Raw genomic sequence first — 14444 nt, 5'->3', positions numbered from 1 at the left:
TTCCAACTGTTGAATGGATAATTTTGCCTTAGTCAGCGTACCTCGAAAACATTCCTTCAAAAAATTAACAACCCAAAAATCAGTTGGTAGTTAGTCAAATTTTCACAACTTTGGAATGATTATTTAAATAAATATTAGAAATAAATTTTTTCATCTTACTGCTTAACAAGCGGTACTTCAAAATTCAACCAATACACGTTCAGAACACTCTTTAAGGGAAGTAGAAATATCAGTATATAATTTTATGTTAGTGAGATAACGCCTTACCTTGTATATCTTGTATCTCTCCTACTCTCTGTCTCTTTTCTTCTACCTTCATTTTTTTTTCTATTCCTCCTTATTCAGCCCTGCTATTAGTTATATAAAATAAGCCATTTTATATTAATAATTATATAACAGTGTTGATAATTTTTAGGGCTTAGCCCCCCTCCCCTCCTTCAAATGATGAAAACCAGTACCTCCCCTGATCTGATCGTATTGACGAAAATATTTTGGGATGGGAGTAGGTTGGTTGGGTTAATCTTTTATTTTTTAAATTAAAACAATATGTTGATTTTGCTTTATCACGACATTATAACATTCCCAATCTTACAATGTTTTCAGTTACACATTGTATTATTAACTTTATATATACATATTTCAATGAAAATTAGAAAGACATTTGCCATGTATATTGTGGATTTAAGTTTTAAAGTATTCACTTACACCAGTCCCACTGTGAATTAGTCATGTAGATGGAACAATTCAGAAAACTCCCAAAGCAGCACTTATGAAGTATCTCGGTTCTCAAGTTTCAACAACCCCTCCAGCATCAATATTACAACCAAAGAGTCATTGATCAAGTTCCTTGTCAACAGTTGGCAGGATGATAGTTTGGCTTGTGTGTTGTAAAAGAAAATACTCTTTAATAATTCAGGAGATACATGCTACAGCTACAAAGTAGTCAATGGAAGAGCCGTTAGAAGTGTAGAAGCTGGGCTGTGCAGCGATCATGAAGAAGCTGATAATCGTATGTTTTACCATCTTGCAAACATATTGTCTCCAAACAACGTTGTTATCCGCACATCCGACAGCAATTGCCCTTTAAGTGACATATGCTGCTGTTCCTCTTACGACCCTTCATTGAAGATATGGATAGAAGCTGGATTACAAACCAACAACACTCAGTGATATATAAGCATAACTCAGATGTATGCAGCACTTGACGATACATTCTGAAAATCACAACCTGCCTATCATGCCTTCACGGGTTGTGACTATACATCATCAATCATCATTCAATGGAAAGGAGAAAATAAGAACACTAAAGCTCCTCCACAAAAACAAAGAAGCACATTCAGCTTTTGTCCAGCTTGGACTTGCATCTGAAATCAACACATTCAGTATTGCCGCTGTTGAAAAGTTTGTGTGCGAGATGTACACAAAGAAGAAAATGATATCTGTAAATGAAGTGTGTTTCTAGTTGTTTTTGAACTATTAAAAACCAAAGAAAGCTGAGGAACGAATCATATGTGTAGAAAAGTTGTATGACAGTTCTTTACCGACATGTTCAAGACCACTACTCTAAAAGATAAGTCGTACTCATTTAGTTGCAAGACGGTGGCTAACTGCAATTAGATCGACCCAAGCAGAATTATATTCCCAAGAGTATAGTTGATACCAGTTGGTTGGTTCATAAATTGGATAAAAAGGGTGAATTCAGTTCAAAAACTGAAAATTCTCATGCCTGAGTTTTGTTCAACTAAATTCCCAACTAATGCCATATACATCAAAATTATAGTGAGACTTACTTAAGTGGAGCCTTACTTTTTTCGAATCGGAGTACCTAGTGGGTCATTTTTGGTAAGCAGAACTGGGCTGTGGGATGAACCAAACGTTAGGTTAAACTTACCTAACTTTTCCGACGTAATTTTTTTTTTTCTGTTGGCCTGACATAGTACTATACATTAATGCAAGTTTTGTCGATGTTCCTTTTTGGGATGAAAAAAAAATGTAAATTTTACGGTGTTTCGGTGTACCTTGTGGAAGGACTGACCTCAAGTTTCCGATGGAATTTTTTTGTCTGTCTTGGTTTTTATGATGTCCTGATATAGTACTATACATTGGTGCAAGTTTTGTCCACGTACCTGATGGTGAAATAAACCGTCCTGACGTTATTTTCAGGGGACTCTGCAGGCCGGACCCAGCAGGGGGTCCAGTTGACAAAAAAAAAAAATAAAAAAAGTGTTCTAGGTGACGTAAGTAACTTCGGGGGTCAAACCTTCTGTACATTATGGCCTATGGGGTGAAATCTTCCCTGGTAAGTCTCTGACTATATAGATTACTACATATATGTATTTTTTTTTTAAATAGAGGAAATAGCTTTCATTTTATGGCATTACTAATTGCCATTAGCTTAATTTCATTAACAATTTTCCAATCCCCTAATTCGTATCGACAGGATTATTTTTCAAGGTTTTGCCCGGTTCAGGTTCAGTGATTCTATCGGCCCCGGTTCTTTTTTATACAAGATCAGTTTAGTAACAGGCACTTAAAACAAGGGGCGTTTGCTAGAAAATTCGGGCCCAGGAAATGATATTAGATACAAACGGGATCGTAGCTACCTTATACACTGGATGTGTAGTGCCCCAAGTTCTAGCAGGAGCCTGAAATGTAAGTTTACTTCAGACAATGGTTTTCAGTGTGGGCCATGAGGGAAGGCTTGGAGGTTGCAGGAAGATAAAGAATTGGGGATTGCTTTCAGTGTACACATACATAGTTTACACGTTTTGTATAAAGGGGGCCTTAGCTAAAAGTATAGGGGGTCCTTGACATAGTAAAGATTGGGAAACCCTGGCTAAAGAAATATAATAGTTATCATATTATAGGGTCCCGACATGCTTAGTAGCTGACCTGGATTTATTTACACCTTCTTGTACCTAAAATCACTTTTCCAGATCCATAAGTATCCCTTAGCTATTTCGAACTAAGATACAACTGAATCATCCTGGCTACGTAAAAAAAAAGCCTTGGAAAACGCTGCAATTTCACACAAAAAATCTGAGAAAGTTGACTTATTGATAAAAGCTAATTTAGTTTTTATAATATATATTGTATTTTCTTTATATATAGGAACAAAGGCACTAGAACCGAGACCGACATACAGTATATTGCGATCTTGGTTCGACTTTGTCGGTTTTGGTTCTTGCAGTTCAAGAACCAGAACCGCTAGACCGATAAGAACAAAGCTTTGTTCTTTTTATATAAAAATTTTTTTTTGAACGTTTTTAAAGAAAATAACAATTTTGTGTATTAATTATTATACTATTCTCTCTTGTGTACCCCCATACATATTTGTATATCCCTTGTTAATATGTATTGAACGTGGTTTTCCTATGTATAAAAGTAGATTAATTGTTATTATGATATAGAAGCAATAAAAACACGTTGTTGTCGAGTATAATATTTTAATTACTTCGTTCAATATTATTGGCCCGTGTTTCATGTGGAAATAACATCATTACCATTCCAAAACTTTTACAACTAAACTTTTAACATTCTGACAATACCTTAATTAATCTGTTGGAGATTCTTTTTTGTTCGAGCAGAATATCCCCATTTTTCTAACTTTAAGGTTATCAGTTCCAAGTTTTAATATATAATTTAGAACAATTTTAACTATAAAATATAATCATTTTGACATGAATGAACAATTTGCAAGGATAAATCAAATGTGAATATAATAAATTCTTCTGTCAATATCAAATGCAATTTATTTCACAAAACATTTATATATAAACATATGTACTTCAAAATATTTTTTCAAAAAAAGATAATCGAATTGATATAGTAACGACATTAACATTGACTAAAACATATAACTAATAAAAAATGACACATATTTTGGGGTATATAAATTTTTAATTTTTTTTGCATGCCATGGCAATTCCTAAACCCACAAGACCTCCAAAGGCGAGTACAGTTCCTCCTACCAGAGCTGCTCCGACAAGGCCTTCTCTTTCCATTTTCTTCTTAATAACGGACTCTAATTCCTTTGCCTGTCTATTATCGGGTTGAACCTGCAAGAGTCCTCGTATAAATTTTAAAGCTACATTATATTCTTTGATTCGAGCGTTTCCAATGGCTAAGTAGTAGAGCAAATCCTTTTTATCACTGACATCTTCATTCTATGTACAGATAAAAAAAATATTATATATTTATATATATATATGAAAGAGGGGAATACCTTGTAAAGTTGTTCTAAAATGAATATCCCTCTTCGGATATCCGCAGGGTATTTAGATTTGACGAGGCACCAGGCGTAGTCAAATTGTGTGGAGATTTTGGGTGTTCCAAGTGCAGCCTGTTCTTCATGATAGCGAGTCTCAAACTTTTTCAAGTCCTCGGTGGAAACGGTGTCTTCTAATAAAATCTTCTCCATGTCTCTTCTTCCCATGCGTTGTTTGTTAATCCTTAGGATGATTCATGAAGTGAAATTAAATTGTTACTAAAATCATTAATAATAACAATGTCGAAATACAAATAAACAAGAACTGTCATCTTAAAGAAAGAACAGGGACAGCTCAACACTCTGGAGACTTCTTTTTTAATAAACTACAAACCTTCCCAATGGATCAGTTTTACTGATGTCATAAATTGCATCATCATTGAAGGAAACGTCATCTTGAGGGCTCAAAGTTAATATTTTGACCACATTGAATTATATAAATTTTCAGTGAATCTTGATTAAACATCATCAAATTGCTTTATGAATAAGAAAGACTCAATACCTGGATTGAATCTACTTGATGCTAATGATAAAAAGTGACATTGGAATTAAATCAAAGTAATATATACTGAAATTAGCTATGTATTGGCTAATTTTGTAGTTTTTTTAGCTGAAAATGTCTTATTCTTCCTATAATAATAGTTAATTTGAACCTACAATATGGAAATAAAATTCTAAAGCAATGTAATAACACATTACATCGCGTGGGTTGAATAATTGATATAACTAGACCATAGAGGGATACATTTTTAATAGAGAGTAGAGTTTAAGTTATTTTTCTTGTTTGTCCCATTTACACATCCAATGGCTAACTATTGTCCGCAATATTAATGAAAAAGGGGGGTTTTATTGTAATAAAACAAGGTTGTTTACCCCAAAATGGCCGAAATCAAGAATGCTGACGTAATTTGAAAACGCTCTATAGAATTAAGTATATACTAACTATATCAAGCTTATTCAAATAATACAGCCTATATTATCAATTAAAGTAAAATAATTTGTATGTAGTTATATATTATTGTTTCTTATAAAGTATAGCGAGGACGTGTTTTTGGAAATGATGATACAATTAAAAGAGGTTGCAAGTAATTTTAAACACATCAAGCCTCAAATACTGTGTACAGAAAGCTTCATGACGTCAGAATATCTCTGATGTTCTACACTGATGCTAGCTAATGATTAATAGATGAGTAATGCAATAATTTAATTTCTACCTTTTCTAGTATTAAATATTAACTATTGGCTTGGATTTATCCTTATTGACGGAAACATCTTGAACCTTCTGGAATAGAATAATGAGTGATGATAAGGCACATCGCCTCTCTTACACGGCAGGGTTCAAGTTGAAAGTGATCGAGTATGCCAAGAAGAATGGGAATCGCGCAGCAGCTCGACTCTTCAAGGGTTCCCCCTCCGAGTCCACAATTCGTGACTGGATTAAAAAAGAAGAAAAGCTCAAAACCCTACCTGAAACCAAGTGCAATTTCCGACAAAGTCCTCCCAAGTGGCCTCATCTTGAAGAGAAGCTCAGTGAATGGGTTCTCAAGCAGGAAAAGGACGAAAAGGGACTCACGGCCAAAATGATTCTCGAAGAAGGAAAAAAAAATGAGCTCTGATCTTAAAATTGAAGATTTTCATGGAACTCGAACCTGGTGTCAAAGATTTATCAAAAGACATGACATCCAAGTCGTCAAAACGAGTGTCATTCCATCTCCAATTCGGAAAATAATCACTAAAAAAAGTAAAAGAAAGAACACCCCTCGGAAAGTCAAACCCAAAGGCCAACTCCTCATACGGATTAATACAAAATTAATGAAAACGATGTAGGGGAGAACGAAAGAGGAATCCATTTATCGCCTCATACTGCTTACAATAATTATCTTTAAAAGATGATTACGATTAGAAATACCCCATATTATTCATAATTTATAATTCATTTCCTTATTGTTTCATCCCTTTATGTTAAAAGAATAGATTGTTTTATTATATTTATTATTAATTATGCCAATTATAGAGATGCCAATTATAGTCACATACATAGTTTTCTCTTACATTATATTTAAGAAGAAAAAAACCCAATTGTTTTACTTTGATATTTGATCAACATTATACCCATAATTCATAATATAATTTCATGAAATATTTCGCTTACAAATATATCATTTTATGATCAGGCACATGACTACGGGGAAGTTTGGACTAAATAAGTTTTGTCTTTAAATTTGTAATATTTTGTTGAAAAAACAAGGTTTTTTTTTGTCAAAAAAAAGGAAAGAATATTGTCAAAATTTAGATATTTTTTTGTCACAATTAGATATAACTTATTTTTGTCGATAACGCTTGTCTTATCTTTAAAAAAAAACATTATGTCTATAATTTTGAAAGTTTAGTCTAAAAAGTTAGCCTACTCCCCAATAAAAATCCTAGTCACAGCCTTGATAGTCATTCTCCAATTCATAACCACCGCATCCCTAAGTAATTTAAGTCAAATTTGTTCTTGTCTGTAAATATATTTGTCATATATGTAATTTATAAGTGGATAACAAGAGTATTTAGTTCATGTAAATACGGTTTATAATTTATAGAAGATCCATTCGTACTTGATAGGGATGTGGATCGTTATTCATTTCATACTTTGTAGCGTGCTTAGAAATAAATTTATTCCACCACAGCATTTAAGTTCAGAATGTTTTTCTATTCAAAAGTAGGGTCATATTTGATTTTTTTTTCAAGTCTAAGTACATTTATTAAGCCGTCTAACTTAGAATAATTCAATATTTAAATTAACTTAATAGTTAGTTTTGGTGCCCGGTAATTTTGCTTTAAACTATTTTGCCTCTGGACATGTTGTCTAAAAGCCATTTAACCTCAAGGATATTTCACCTTAATATATAAACCAATGAAGTTTATACGTAGTTATTTTTGGTTGAAATTGATGTTCCCTTTCAATTTTTTAAATCAAAATATGCAATATTTATTAAATCCATTTTTCTGTTGGAAAAATAATATAATTATGTTCTTGCCTCATATCATGCTTGTTCGTCAATCCATGAGTATTTTCTACTATTCATAATTCCATCATTTTTCCAACAGAAAACATCCATTTAATGGGTTTTATAGTAATATTATATGTTTTAATTAAAAATTCCTAAGAAACATCAATTTTATCTAAAAATAACCAAAACGACTTATAAATCTCATTTATTTATATATTAAGGTGAAATATTCTTGAACAAAAATTATCTAACTTAATTTTTTGGGATTTCTTTGTCGAATCTTTGCAGGCTTTAGCCCATAGGTATATTTCAGTTCAGTTGGTAACAATTGGCATTAGAAAAATAAACAAACAAACCAAAATACGAAAAACAATAATTATCTCTGGGAGTATAAATAAAACAAATAGTATGGACAGCACGAATGAGGATGAATTTAAGGCACCTTTGAGGAGTGGTCCACCCGTAATAAAAGAAGGACCTATTGCAGACTTGAATTATGAGGAGCCGGAATGGAGTGGAACCCCACCTTCAGACTCCAAGTTGAAGTATGAGTTAGAAGTTCTTAAAAACGGAGTGATCATTGAGACTTATCCACTCACCGGGAAAAACTTCTTCGTTCTCGGTCGACTGCCTACGGTTGACATATCCCAGGAGCATCCCTCCCTCTCTCGACATCATGCTATTATACAGTTTCGACCTGGAGCTGGCTTCTTCCTCTTCGACCTTGAATCAGCCCATGGAACATTTCATAACAAGCGCCGTGTCATTCCGCGGACGTTCATTCCACTGCGTGTGGGTCATAGCATCAAATTGGGGGGATCATCACGCTTGCTCCTATTAAAGGGCCCAGATGAAGACTCAGAGCCTGAGGGCTCCATGGAGGCTGTTAAAGAGCTTCTCCAGAAGAAAAAGTTAGAGAAATTAGAAGAAAAAGAGAATCCAGAAGGGATTTCTTGGGGAATGCGTGAAGATGCAGTTGACGATAATGATGTAAATCCCTTCGCAACTGAGGAAGAAGGACCTCCTTTGGATCTAGATGACCCTAAAAAGACTTTAAAAAATTGGTTTGAGCGAGAAGGGTACGAACTAGATTACAAAGTTGAAGAAAAAGGTCATTCCAATTTTCTCTGTTCCGTGGATATACCTACGGATACTGGGGAGCCCCTTATTGCCGAGGTGAAAGCAGGGAAAAAGAAAGAAGCCATTATACAATGCGCTCTAGAAGCTTGTAAGTTATTAGATCGCCGAGGAATATTAAGGGCTTCATCTGCAAGTTCTAAGAGGAAGAGTACTTCAAAAAATTGGGAAGAAATGGACTATTATGACAGTGATGATGATGAATTTCTTGATAGGACTGGAAATATCCAAGAAAAGCGCATAAAACGTATGAAGTTAGCTAAAAAATCTCAGGACACAGTTGAAACTTACGATTCCTTGAAAAAAAAACTTGCAACTGTAGAAATTGAAAAGTCAAAAGTTCAGACAGAGTTAGAAAAGTCCAAAGCAAGTATTGGAGCGGATGACATGGATGACTATGTTAATAGTCTAAATGGCGGGGCTGTTGACAAACATACAATCAATAAACTAAAGACCAAATTTAATGAATTGAAGAGAGAGTCTTTGAGATTAGATAAATTAATTGAATTAACAAAGCCCTCGAATATGGTTTCCTCCGTTTCAAAACCATCTGAGAAAAAAGTTTTCTCTGGTGGGGTGATGATTGGTAAAAGGTTTGGAGGCGGTATTTTTGGTAAAACTCGCATGATACCTAAACTCTCTCCCAAAGTTGACGAAAAGGCAAAAGTAGAAAGTAAAGAAAAAATTGCCGATAAAAATGAAGCTCAAAAAGAGGATGCGAAAAGTGAGCCTCTTGAAAATAGCTTTGAACCCACTGAAAAACCTCCTAAATCTTTAGAAAAAGAAAAATTTTCAAATAAAGACTCAGAGAATCCAAACGCATCAATAGACAGAAAAAATGAAGAAATAAAATCAAAATCGATACCTTCTCATTCTTCAGAGCCAGCAGTAGAGGAACCCCAAAAAGTCTTGGAAAAAATTCAACCTAAAAAGAAGAAAAGAGAGGAAAGTAACAAAAAAGATCCAAAGAAACAAACTCTTCCAGATATTTGTGATGAAGGTAAAATTGAGGGAAATTACTCTAGCAGTTTGTCAGATCCCAAATATGCAACTTGGGTACCCCCAGACAACCAAACAGGGGATGGACGTACAAGTCTAAATGACAAATTCGGATATTAATTGCTCTATTTATTCATGGCTCACAAGATAATGAGGTGTGAATACCCTTTGCCACCTTCAATGTTGATATTTATTATTTATCATACTACGATATTGTATTCTCATTCTTATATAATAAACCTTTTAAATAATATTTAATGTCTTTCAATCACTTTGAAATAAAGTTTGAATATATATACATTAAGGCCACTCAGAATTTTATAATATCCATAGATTCCCCCCCCCTCTCTAAAAATATCAATGAAATTATAATAGTATACAGAATATCGATACAATTTGACACTCACCTTGAATATTTCATATTCTTCTTCAACTTCAATAGTATCTGCGGATAAGTGTATCATCTATATAATCATTTTATGTAGGCGTTTTAAGCTTATCTTTGATGAACATTCCCCTGTTCAAGTTTCTTTATTAAGGCAGGAGGCTGCTAGTTCGAATATGTAGCACAGCTCTTTCCAATATATTGTTAAGCTGCAGTTGAAATCAGAAGAAACGAGAACAAGTACAAAAGGCTAAACGAGAAGTAAACTCTTAAGGCTCTAGATCAGGGTCGGGTAACTTTTTTTAGCGTTACTCAAAATAACTTGTAGTAAAGTTAATTTACCCCGAACTAGTGGCATGATGTTCATTTGTTTATTCTTTTAAACACTAATAGGAAGTAAAATTCCTTCTTTATGGCATGGAAATCACAAACAAGAAAAATTACCCCTAAAATTGTCTAATTACCCTGCTCCCCGACCAATTCTCAAGATAAACAAATTTTGAAGCTGCAATTAATATAATCAAACGAAAGTAATCAATTATTGTAGCATGTTTAAAATCCAAAGAGTTCGGCATTTTGATACAAATCATTCATAACGTAACGTCAATATCTCAAGATCTTGTGATAAATCCCAAGGAATGCCATCTCTGATTGAGGTAGTATATATCCAAGGAAGGTCATTTTAAATTCAAAGAGGGACCAGGGCCGGGACAAGGATTGTTCATAGCCGGTTAACTGGCTTCAAATGACATTTTTATTACTTGCAGTTTTTAATTTTTATGATTTTCTTTTATAAAAGCACAAAAATTTAAAATGATTATTTGAGTTAAATTCTTCTGATTTAGTAAAATAAAATTTAAATGATGTTAATTACTATATTTCAGTTGAATGCGGGAAACAGCATCGTTTTGGGCGAGCACGGCCCCATAATTGCCATTCTTCCCCGTAGTTACGACGCTGCATTTAGGTATTCTTTTTTGAGTAAGAATTCAATCTTCAAAATAGGGCTTTGTACAAAGTACGTACAAGAGGGGATTCTAAATTCCTCTCAAGTTTTAATAAAGTACGTAAATTATGTGTATCAAATGTAAACATAGTGGAGGAGAAGCAAGTGGCAAAAAAATGCTAAAAACTTGCGTACATACCTAGTACATGGCCCCTTATATGCTAATATTTCTTAAGGATTCTTCATTTTTTTCAATTGATTGAAATTAGCATGAAAGCCTAATAAGATATGCAAAGAGGATTGATTCAAAAACTTAAAAAGAGATTATAATTTATGATATATATTAAACTAAAAGGCTTCTTGGCCTTCCATGAAAAGATATACGATACCATATGTTGAGACAAATTCATCCCAGAAATCGTCATCAAATCAATTTAAACATTTATTTCACTCATATGACTGTCTTACTTCATATTTTCATACCTTTTTATCATAATAAAAATTATTTTCCCTATAAAGAAACGGTTATTATGTTATTTATATTATGGCGTTAACTCGCTAACACAAAAATACCCTTGTTGTCAGCCGTCGATTCACTCATCTCATTTGATACGTCATGGCTATTTCATAATTTATTATTTTTGAAAAATAAACAAAGTAATAAGTTATTCGATAAATATGCTCCGTTTAACACATTTTTTTTGATAAATACTTAATTTTCTGTGAATTGCTATGGATTTTCAAAATTTTTCTCCGTAAAATTTAATATTTGAAAATATTTGATTCTTCAGATTTGTTTTTCTAAAAAATTTAATTTTTGAAATTTTTTTACAAAAATTTAATATTTGACATTTTTTCCAAAAAATTAATTTTGATTTTTCAAATTTTCCACAAATTTAGTTCAACAATTTTTTTCAAAAAAATTTCATTTTCTGTGAATAGCTATGGATTTTCGAAATTTTTCGCCTAAAAAATTTAATATTTGAAAATAAATTTAATTATTTTTTCAAAAAATTTTATTTTTTCTGAGCAACTGTAAATTTTTGAAATTTTTTTCAACAGCTGTGATTTTTTTTTAAATTTAATTTTTGAGAATAGCTATCAATTTGTGAAATTTTTTTACAAAAAATTTTAGCTTATGAATTTTTTTTCCACAAAAAGTTCCAAAAACAAAGTCCCCCTCCAAATATAAATCCTGTGTACTCCATTGATTCTAAATTTCCTTGTGACTGAATTACATAAATCTTTATTTTTTTATTAGGGTTGAATATAAGCAAATTCAGGCCCCTCTAACTTTGTTTTCTTCATAAAAGAAATGGCTACTCATTTTTCAATATAAGTACATCCTACACAAGTTAAATAACATGCTCCCAGAAGAATTCCAAACTTTTATTGTCTCCTGTGAGGAAATTGAATATATTACACTTATTATTCCATCTGTGTAAACATAATTTCATCCTGAAGTGCATTATTATACCTACTCTAATAAAGTATGAAGGGCTCCAAGGAGCATAAACAAGGAGGAAGGGGACCTGAAGGTTTCATATTCAGCATAATAATATTAATAATCGAAGCTCCCCTAATTTTGTCATACTCTGCGTTTCATTTCTTCTTCTAGCTATATACATACATAATTATGTAGATTGTTATATCGTTTGAAGTTAGAAAACTGATGCTCTACTCCTAATATCCTTAAAGTCTTATGTTTGTGTATATGTATTTGGTATTTGCATATATTATTATTTCTTTGTTAGTTCTTGAAAAGTAGGGAAAACCAAGGAAACTTTTATTTTTATTTTTCTATCGTCCAAGAAACAAACTTATTTTTTTAAAGTAGAAATTGTTATTCATGTTTGTTAAATTTAATTATATCCAACTTCAAATTGTGCATACAATACTATAGACAATTTTCATGTGTATTATGAATGTTCATTGAAAAAGGGGTCAAAAGACTCTTAGAAACCTTTTCGCAAGGTGCTTGAATATGTACAACAAAACTACATACTGAATAGCAAAAAAATATCTTATACAAATTGCATTTAATATCTAATTAATAATTTATACCTTGTTGATCGCAATGTGTACCACCAAAGGTTGTGCCCTTATTGGTCTAGCGGTTTTGGTTCATAAACCACTAGAATGGGAACAGAAAAATTCGAACCAAGACTGCAATATAAGGCTTAAGGGTCTCGGTTCTTGTGCTTTTGTTACTATATAGAATAAATAAAGAAAGTAATATGTATATTATAAAAATTAATTAACCTTAATCAATAAGTCATTTTTCCGTTGTTTTTTTGCGCAATTGCAGCGTTTTTTGGCTTTAGGGACCAAACGGTGTAAATAAAATAGGAAAGGGGTGGGGTAGAATATGGATCCAGGTCCGCAACTAAGCTTCTCGGGACCCCTGTAATATTTTTCAAGGCATGGTTTCTCAAATTTTACTATGGAAAGTCCCTCCTATACTAATACATTTTTAGATGAGGCCCTTTGATAAGGAAAATCTGTACTATGAATGTGTAGACTGAATGCAATCCTCAATTATCCTTCTTCCTGCACCCCTAGCCTCCACTTTGAAAACCATTGTGTTAAGCAACCTTAGTTTTCGGGGCCCTTGCTGAAACTTGAGGCACTACGCACACTGCATATAAGGTTGCAGCGGCCCTGTTTGTATCTAATACCATAAAAAAGAGAAGAAAGAAGAAGAAAAAAGAAAAGAACCGAGACCAAAGACAGGGACCGAGACTGAAACTGTTGAAATAAGAGAACGTAGACCGATAAAACCGCTGAACCGAAAACCAGGTAGAACCTTATGTACCACACGTAGTGATCAATAACTTTTTCAAACTGGCGAAATGTACCATACACAGTACACAGGTGGTTTAAATAGTCTTCCGTAAAGGTTTTTTTAAATATTTTTTTATCCGAAGTACAACTATATTTCAACTTATTATTTTATATCATGAATCACACACAATGTGGAGGTAAACTCACAACTAAAACATAAAAATCAAATCCCATTCGTATAAAAATCTTTTTATGGATCTATCAATAATTTCAAATTTAAGCATAACTTGTCTTTTTTTAGAACCTATCTTTTTCGCAATTTTATCTTTTTTTAAATGTTCATTGAATATATTAAGTTTAAAATTTTAATCAAAAATATATTTAACCACAGACAGAGTTTGTAAAAGGGGGGGGGGGAGAAGCCCTCACCATCAAGATTTATTAGAAGATAATGAGAAATTTTAAATACATGGTATGTAAGTAAATACAATTGGCCCCTGTTAGAAAAAAAATCGAACTTTGCCTATGGTTCAGACTTATTTAGACATGAAGTATAGTGTTCAAGTTATAGACTGAGCGACGTAATTGTATGGAAATTAAATTTAAAGCATTAAGATATCGAATTAAGTTAGAGGTTAAACGCAGTTTAACATATATGTCAGCTGTTATAAAAAAAAGATGCATTGCAATTAATGCATAGAGGTGTCAACGGTCATCCTAAAATTTCAAAAGGCGGTCAAGAAAAACATGCATCAACGGTCATGAATAAAAAAATAGCATAAGTAGTGATCAAAATCCTCTATATTTTGGGCATCTTAAAAAAAAAAATTAATAAAGTAACCCTGACAATTTGTAGAATATTTCGGAGGAGAGCAGTTTAGCTGTCATAACGGTTCATTAAATCAGCTGTGACAAGGAAGGGGGAGGGGG

At 32.8% G+C, this 14444-nt stretch overlaps 2 protein-coding genes across 2 annotated transcripts; one reads left to right on the top strand and one right to left on the bottom strand.

Annotated features, from left to right (window-relative positions):
• Positions 1-3726: 3726 nt before the first annotated feature.
• Fis1 (fission 1 protein) lies at positions 3727-4529 on the bottom strand. The gene is made up of 2 exons (XM_040719258.2): positions 4226-4529; positions 3727-4166 (listed from the first exon to the last, which is right to left on the bottom strand). Exons 1-2 carry the CDS (start codon positions 4433-4435, stop codon positions 3900-3902), a joined length of 477 nt encoding a protein of 158 aa, XP_040575192.1. The 5' UTR covers positions 4436-4529; the 3' UTR covers positions 3727-3899.
• A 2989-nt stretch (positions 4530-7518) lies between these two features.
• LOC121124276 (kanadaptin) lies at positions 7519-9697 on the top strand. The gene has a single exon (XM_040719436.2). The coding sequence runs from the start codon at positions 7672-7674 to the stop codon at positions 9517-9519; it is 1848 nt and encodes a 615-aa protein (XP_040575370.1). The 5' UTR covers positions 7519-7671; the 3' UTR covers positions 9520-9697.
• Positions 9698-14444: the final 4747 nt, after the last annotated feature.

This window comes from Lepeophtheirus salmonis, chromosome 9 (assembly GCF_016086655.4).
Source record: "Lepeophtheirus salmonis chromosome 9, UVic_Lsal_1.4, whole genome shotgun sequence".
NCBI lineage: Eukaryota > Metazoa > Arthropoda > Copepoda > Siphonostomatoida > Caligidae > Lepeophtheirus > Lepeophtheirus salmonis.
The sequence above is the reverse complement of the archived record's forward strand: the minus strand, read 5'-3'. Positions and strand labels throughout refer to the sequence as shown.